The sequence below is a fragment of the Echinops telfairi genome, unplaced genomic scaffold (genome assembly GCF_000313985.2).
Source record: "Echinops telfairi isolate 266 unplaced genomic scaffold, ASM31398v2 ScPeMD7_70;HRSCAF=299, whole genome shotgun sequence".
NCBI classification, from domain to species: Eukaryota; Metazoa; Chordata; class Mammalia; order Afrosoricida; family Tenrecidae; genus Echinops; species Echinops telfairi.
Genome location: NW_022103968.1, coordinates 65,481,797 through 65,489,708, shown reverse-complemented (window position 1 = coordinate 65,489,708; position 7,912 = coordinate 65,481,797). Strand labels below are relative to the sequence as shown.

The 7,912-nt window shown below is 46.2% G+C and overlaps 2 protein-coding genes across 2 annotated transcripts in view; both read left to right on the top strand.

Annotated features, from left to right (window-relative positions):
- The window catches only part of CFAP70 (cilia and flagella associated protein 70), a 113,406-nt gene extending 112,319 nt beyond the window's left edge, over window positions 1-1,087 (top strand). Inside the window, exon 29 of the mRNA XM_004701413.2 lies at window positions 800-1,087. Coding sequence (XP_004701470.1) covers window positions 800-880 — 81 coding nt within the window. The 3' untranslated portion in view covers window positions 881-1,087. The remainder of the gene's footprint in view (window positions 1-799) is intronic.
- Window positions 1,088-2,288: 1,201 nt separating this feature from the next.
- Window positions 2,289-3,810, top strand: MRPS16 (mitochondrial ribosomal protein S16). Its single transcript, XM_004701161.2, has 3 exons — window positions 2,289-2,451; window positions 2,886-3,146; window positions 3,563-3,810. The coding sequence occupies exons 1-3, from the start codon at window positions 2,439-2,441 to the stop codon at window positions 3,694-3,696; spliced, it is 408 nt and encodes a 135-aa protein (XP_004701218.1). The 5' UTR covers window positions 2,289-2,438; the 3' UTR covers window positions 3,697-3,810.
- Window positions 3,811-7,912: the final 4,102 nt, after the last annotated feature.

Sequence of the window (7,912 nt, the reverse complement as noted above, 5' to 3'; positions counted from 1 at the left end):
AGAGCTGTATGAGCCCCTAATAAAATGATTAAAAAAAAAAAAAAGAAACCAACAGGATTCATTTTCCAACCCCTATTCAATCAGTTACAAATTGCAAGTAGTAGAGATTTGAATGGCGGCCCAATCTCTTTCTTTCTGTTCTACTAAGCATAGCATGCAATTCCCATCCTACACGTTTGCAAGACAGCAAAGTAGCGCCAGTCACCAAATCCATGTTTCAAGCAGGATAAAGAATAAAAGAGGGAAAAGGACAAAGCTAGTCCTTCAATTTCCCTTTAAAGAACATCTCAAAATGTCCCAGCCAATGCCTGCATTTTATTGATCACAATTGGACACTGAGAAGCAAGAAAACAACAGCTTTTTAGCTGGTTGCATTGTTGCCTTAAAAAAAAGAAAGAAAAAGCAGATAGAAGCAAAACCCCCAAACCACTAAGGTTATATTAGAAAAGATAGCTTGGATATTTAGTAGGCAACCAGATTTCTCTATCACACATCTAAATTCTAAAAAGTTAAAAGTTCCGATCTAATGTAAGATCTAATAAATCTCTGATTCCTCTACCTTGACTCCTTTCTGGAATCAAATGGGGATACTACACATTAGGCAACAGATGTTGGGTGATAATGTGAGCCCTTTAAAAACTGAACTTTATTAGTAGAGTGTCCATGAAATAGGGGATAAAGAGGCAGTTCCATTGCAAGTAACAATGCTCTTTGTTGTAGCCCCACAAAAGAAGGTGGCTTGAGGCCACCGAAGAATGACGAGTATGCCATGTGCTCTTCTCTTTCTCCTTTCATGCAGCTCAAACTGAAAGATGAAGCTCTGCTGGCAGAGATCCACACAGTACAAGAGATGGTTGGTTTTGGAAATCCATCTTTCTGATAGGCTGAGGAAGTTTCTTGTCGGGACTCTAAAGAAGACCCCTTTGCAACACAGAAATAGGAAGCTCTGGAAAGATCACCATTTGAAGGCTGGGCCGTACAACAAAAGAACAAGTCCACGGACTTAATTTCTGCTAGTGATGTTGCTGGATCTTTTCCTGCTTAGCATTAAATTACATGATAATAATAATAAAATGATCTAAAAATCTCCTCAGTGTGGTTCTGGAGTTAAAGTATACTGGAGGGGTAGGGGGTCATTCATTATTACGGTTTCTGATGAAAGCTTATCAGGACCACTCCTGGAGAGTCATCGACTGGAGGTCATTGGCCCAATTCACAAACTCAAACGTAGGGCATGAGTTTCTAATGTGGGCCCTGAGGAAGACCGTCATGTTGGATCACAGTATCACCGTCATGTTGGATCACAGTATCGGGACAAAGAACGTCGTATGGCCAGGCCTTTTGCATCCAGTGGTGAGCAGAGAAGCTAAGTGGAGGAGTCTTTGCTTAGGTTGTAAGAGATTCTCTTTTAACCATGGGAACCTTCAGATAGCTAAACCTAAGGGATCTATAAAAAGCCATGACCCTATGATTGGGCTTCAAAGAGTTCATGGAAAAGTGGAATCCAAAGACAATGGTATTTTTCCACAAACTTTTTGAAGCCACCTCATAGATACAAAACTCTTCACAACTGAGGTCGTATTCTAGGGCCAGAGATGCCAAAGAAACCCTACTTCACCCCAGTCCTTCCTAGTAAGACCAAGAATAAGAGTTTGCCTTCTCTAATATTTTTAAAACTCTGATTGCCTTTATGGGAGCAGAGTCGGGGTTGGATGGGGAGCAGGAAAGGGTAGGTGAGAGGCAAATTAGTAAACAGAAAAGGATAAAGTGAACTTTAGCCATTTACAGTCCTAGTCTTGGAGTGGGAGTGGGTGCGTTTCGGCGGCTGCAGTTCCATCACCAGCGACTTGCGGGAGAAGGCTAAAGCTGTGTGCTCCCGCACAGATGTACAGCCTCCGAACGCCTCGGGGGCCATTCTGCCCCGTCTTTTAGGGTGGGAAATCGAGTGGACATCAGTTGGTATGGTTTGGTCTCGTGAAGTATCAGGCTCGCCTTCTCCGCTCCCTCAGAACCGAGCACTGCTGTCCCTAGTAACCGTGATGACTCGCCGTCTAAATGAACTTCCTGGGGGTAGGACGTCTCAGCACCGCGGTACGCTCACTCGGCATTCCTCTAGGCATTCTTCCGACACGCCTCCCAGCGGCAGTGACGCAGTTGGAGTTCCTCCAGGGCGCGGGCGGAAACTCGCGGGTGCATTGTGGGAGCTGTAGGCGAGGCGGCCGCGCTGCCTTGTGGGAACTGTAGGAGGGAAAGCGGAAAAGGCGGGGCGAGCGGTCGGTCGGCAGCGGCACCCGCGGTGTCCGCGTTGGGGTTGTCGGCACCCGAAGCCCAGGCTGTGAGGTGTCCCGCGTGGATCCCGCGTGCCGCTGGGAGCTGTCGAGCGGGACCTGCGGACGGCGAGGAGTGGCTCCCGGCCCCGACGCCAGCCGGCTTGCACGATGGTCCAGCTCAGTGAGTGACCCGGGCGCCGCCACACCGCCCTGCAGGCCGTGGGGTCAGGGGTACGGGACCAGGCAGATCTGCGCGCTCGTGAGCTCCTTGGAGGAATTCGAACCTGAAACTGCACACCACCTTAGCGTTTGATTTCCCACCTCCTCCTCCCAGCTGTCCCCTGAGCTAGAGACATCCCTTCCGTTTTTACTGATAGGACAGCTGAGGCTGGGGAACGGGAGCTGGACAAAATCACAGAACGAGTACGTGTCAGGCCTGTGCTGAGTAGATTTGGGGGCCCGAGGAGGTAGTTTTTGGCTGGAGTGCTTCAAAGCATTTTTTTAAAAAAACATCTGAAGCGGATTGACAGAATCGAGAACACTTTAATGGAGGCAGGGGGGCTGGCCCATGTTGCACCCTGCTGTCTTGTGCCCTAATCGGTTATTTCTCTACAGCTCCCCTCCTTTGCAAGGCCTACCATGGGGGACACTTAACCATCCGCCTCGCCCTGGGTGGCTGTACCAACCGGCCTTTCTACCGCATCGTGGCTGCTCACAACAAGTGCCCCAGAGATGGCCGGTTTGTGGAACAGCTAGGCTCCTATGACCCGCTGCCCAACAGCCACGGAGAGAAAATCGTTGCCCTCAACCTGGAGAGGATCCGGCACTGGATTGGCTGCGGGGCCCACCTCTCCAAGCCGGTGGAAAAGCTCCTGGGTAACTAAGTCCTGGCCCCAACCTCACTGAAGGGGTTTTAAATTGAACTTGGCCTCAGGCAAATAAGAATAATGAATGGTTTCAGGGCGTGAGGAGGAGTTGAAATTGTGATCTACTTGCCGTTTTTCATCTGGAGACCTCTATGACTCCGTTAAGGGGCCTTGTTTTGTGCTGAAAATGGGAATAGTGGGTGTCCGGTGGGCAGCTCTTGGGGGTCTTTTTCAAGTAAGGAGAATCGTGTTCGGAAGTAGGTAGCTTATTGCAGATAAATGGGGTGGGGCAGAGATGGCTGAGTGACGGGTGCCCTGGGGCTGGTCTCTATTAGACTTCAGCCGTGTGGGTGTGAGTAGCGTTCTCAGGGAGCTGTTAACTCGCACTGCGTGGGTTACAATGAGTGACAATGCTGTTGCTTTTAGGTCTGTCAGGCTTTTTCCCTCTGCATCCCATGATGATCACTGGTGCTGAGAGACTACGAAGGAAACGGGCCCGTGAAGTCCTCATAGCGTCTCAGAAGACGGACACAGAGGCTGCCGAAGCGGAAGCGAGTTGACTTTGATGGACACAACAATGGGAGCAGCAGGTCCACGGTTGTCCCTAAACACCTATGCAGAACCCTGAATTCTTTGATTCGGAGGTTAATAAATGGAGTTTCTGAGTTACCGGAGCCCTTTGGAGGAGAGCAGGTTTTTGTCAGATATAGACTCTAGGTACTAATTTGCTTTTTCTTCCTTGGTTTTGGGAAAAACAGTGGCGGGTGGGAAAGGTGGGACTTTGGGTTTAGGCTCTGGGTCTCCTGGATAATTTTACAGTCAGCTGCCTTCCAAGACTTCCCCGTTTTTTTTTTTGGTCTTGATTTTATTTATTTATTTAATCATTTTATTGGGGGCTCATAAAACTCTTATCACAATCCATACATAAGTCAATTGTGTAAAGCACATTTGTACATTCGTTGCCCTCATCATTCTCAAAACATTTGCTCTGCACGTAAGCCCCTTGCAACAGCTCCTCACTTCCTCCCTCCCATCCCCCTCCACCTCCTTCATGAACCCTTGATAATTTACAAATTATTATTATTTTGTCATATTTTACACTGTCCAACATCTCCCTTCACCTACTTCTGTTTTCTGTCCCTCAGGGAGGAGGTCACATGTAGATCCTTGTAATCGGTTCCCCCTTTCCACCCTACCCAGTATCACCACTCTCATCACTGGTCCTGAAGGGTTCATCTGTCCTGGATTCCCTGTGTTCCCAGTTCCTATCTGTACCAGTGTACATCCTCTGGTCCAGTCAGATTTGTAAGGTAGAATTGGGATCATGATAGTGGGGGGAGGAAGCATTTAAGAACTAGAGGAAAGTTGTATGTTTCATCGTTGCTACCCTGAACTCTGCCTCGTCTCCTCCGAGACACTTCTGTAAGGGGATGTCCAGTTGCCACAGATGGGTCTTGGGTTCCCAATCTGCACTCCCCCAAGACTTCCCTTCTTCAACGCCTCAGCACCCTCATGTCCTGCCCTCAGTCATTCCATGATTCTTTATGGTCATTGCACCAACTCAAGAATACAATATCTTTACTCGTTGGTTTTGTAATTTGAGATTTACTTCGTCTTGCTTGACCATAATCTCAAATTTACACGGGTAGGTTGACTGTAGAATTGCGTTGAGGCTTTAATAGTCTTTTTAAGAATGAGAAACGGGAAGAAAGCTAATATTGTAAGACACCTGCATGTATCTTGGGTCCTTTCGGTGATACAAGGTGACTTGTGAGGATTACCAGTCCACGAGGAGGTTGTTTCAGGTGCCATTACATTGCTTTCGACTTGTCGTGGCCAGGTGGGAAACAGAATGAACCCTGCCTTGCCCTGCGCCGTTCCTGCTCAGGATCGCAGCGATTCTCAGTCCACCTCTTGATTGGCTTCCTCTTTCTTTTCCAATCATTTTATTGGGGGCTCTTACAGCTCTTGTAATAATCCATACATCAGTTGTATCAGTCACATTTGTGCATGAGTTGCCATCATCATTTTCAAAGCACTTTCTACTTGAGCCCTTGGTATCAGCTCCTCTCTTTTCCCTCCCTCCCTGTCTTCCTTTTTTAGCAAGCAAGCATGCCCTTCAGGGATTGGTCCCTCCTGATAACATTCCCAAAGTGCCTAAGACAGTTTCTCAACATCCTCGCTTCTAAGGGACATCCTAGCTGTACTAAGACAGATTTGTTCATTTCTTTTGGCAGTGTATGGCACACTTACTATATTTCACTAACACGATAACGCAGTGCATCAGATTTCCCTTGGTCTTATGTATTCATTGTCCAGCTCTTGCATGCAGATGAGGTGATTGCAAATGCTATGGCTTAGGTCAGGCCCACATTATTCTTAGTGACACCCCCCCCCCCAACAGTTTTTGGGGCACATAATTTACATATACAATTGAACAGTTCAATTGTTCAGTTGTGTCAAAGGAAGTGGTGCCATCACCACCACATCTATTTTAGAGCCTGTGTTAGACAGGGTTCTCTAGAGAGATAAAACCAAATTGCTGATAATTTAATACATTTATTTATAAAGATAATTAGATATATAACAAGGAATGAACTGTTAAATCATATACAGTTAAATATATAATACAAGAAAGAAACAGTTAAATTATAAAGCACTACAAATGGCTCAATTCAACTCACTGCCATCAGAGAGATGTGAGAGACTAGCAGTCCTTCCAGTCCAATTTGCTGCCAGATCTTCCTCTATTTATAGAGCGAGCTAGGCTATGTCAGCACAGCAGCCAATCAGAAGGCAGGTCACCAACTGCCAGCCAGGTCACCAACTGCCAGTCCCCAGCTCCAGCGATGTCTTAAAGGGACCTCAACTTACAGCGACACAGTCCACAGGCTAGGGGTCCCACAGGTAGTGTAGCCTTTAAATTGAGGCACAGGACAAGCAAGGCAGCCGCACACTGGTCAGATGATCGAAGAGTGAGAGACAAAAGGAGACTCACCAAGGCATTTATCTCTCTGCCCTTCAGTTAATCCCACTTGTGTTTATCGGCCAGGCTGGCACAATAAGCTATCTCAGAGCCTTCTATCCATAGTTATATCGCCTTTAAACTGAGTTGTGGAATCATAATCCGTTCTACTGTTCTCTCCCCGCTCCTGCCTTCATTGTTTACTCCCCAGATTCCCTTTCCTCCCTATCATCCTTACCCCCACCCCGGCATTCCCTATAAGGACATCTCTGCTTTTTAATACTTTAGAGAGACCTTTTATGGCACTGTTTGATTTCTTGCCTGCTGCTTCCACAGGTGCTGATTGTGGATTCAAGTAAAATGGAGCCCTTGGCAACTTGAGTCTTTTCTCTGTTGATCATGGTATTTCTTGGTCTAGTTGTGAGGATTTTGATTTCCTTACATTGAGGTGCAATCCACGCTGAGAACTATAATCTTTAATGTCTATCGGTAAGCTCTTCAGTCTGCTTCACTCTCCGCCAGCAAGGTAATATCATTTGCATATCGCAGGCTCTGAATGTATCTGTCTCCAATTCGGGTGCAGATTTCTTTATATAGTCCAGATTCTCTGATTATTTGCTCAACATACAGATTTAATAAATATGGTAAAGTTATACAACACTGATACATACCTTCCTGTGCAGTATCCTTTGTCCTCTTTAAATGACTGCCTCTTGTTCTATGTATAGGTTCTATATGAGCACAAATTGTTCCAAAATTCCATTTTTTGCAATGCTATCCATAATTTGTATGATCATATGGTCAGATGCTGTGTTAGGCTGTATAGTGTAGAGAAACAAATCCAATGACACTCTTCTATTTGTAAGGAAGAGGTCAGGAAGGCATCCATTCCACGCCAACTCAAGTCCTTAAGCCTGATGCCAGCCATAATTCCCTCTTCAGATTCAGCTGCCACATGCTGGTGACACAGGATGGTGAACTGGGAGGCAGGAAGACTATATGCCAATGGGTGCAGAGTGGGGGTGGGGTGATGAAGTGGGTGGGGAGTGGGGAGTAGGAGTGGGAAGGCAGGCAGTGTTCCAGCAGGCAGGAAGGCAAAGAGGCAGAGATGGCCTCGTTCCTCTTGCTCTTATACAGAAGGCTTATGACGTCAGACTGCAACTTGATTGACAGGTTTGACTCCACCCCTAGCCAGGAGGGTCTAGCCAAAAAGACCCCACAGCATACCTCTTTCTAGATTTCAAACACTTGACATCAACAATGATAGCTCTTGTTTCATATACTCTTCTGAGTCCAGCTTAAATTTCTGGCAATTCCCTATTGATATTCCAGGTTTTGAATTTTACTTGTAAATGATATTATTAAATAACTTAAAATTTCTGTTGGCTCACCCTTCTTTGGAATGGGCAGAAACAAGAAACCTTAAAGTTTATGGAAAAATGGAATAAAAATGAATTTTTTCCACCAAGCTCTCTCAGTTGGTGAAAGATTGTCTCCATTTTACAAATAAGGAATGTGTGGCTCACAAGTGGTAATTTGCCTAAGGCCACATAGTTCATATTGGATAGCGCTAGATTCAGGCTCCTGGAAAGCCCTTTCCAACACGGATAGCCCGCTTACTTAGTGATAGAACCAACTGATCATGAGTTGGGTAATATAAGTGCCTGCCACAAAAAATCCCAAGTACCCTATCTCTAGAACTACATGATTCCACAACCACAAGCTTGGATGACCTGGTTTTGTGTGCTGATACTGAGTACAGAGGTTTATGGAGGGAATTCTCAAGCCCTATCAATGTGCCAACCTCTTAC

Bases quoted from the DNA above. Each gene is read 5' to 3' on its own strand.
- MRPS16 (XM_004701161.2), top strand. The intron at 3,147-3,562 runs GTAACTAAGTCC...TGTTGCTTTTAG, and splicing joins GCCGGTGGAAAAGCTCCTGG to GTCTGTCAGGCTTTTTCCCT.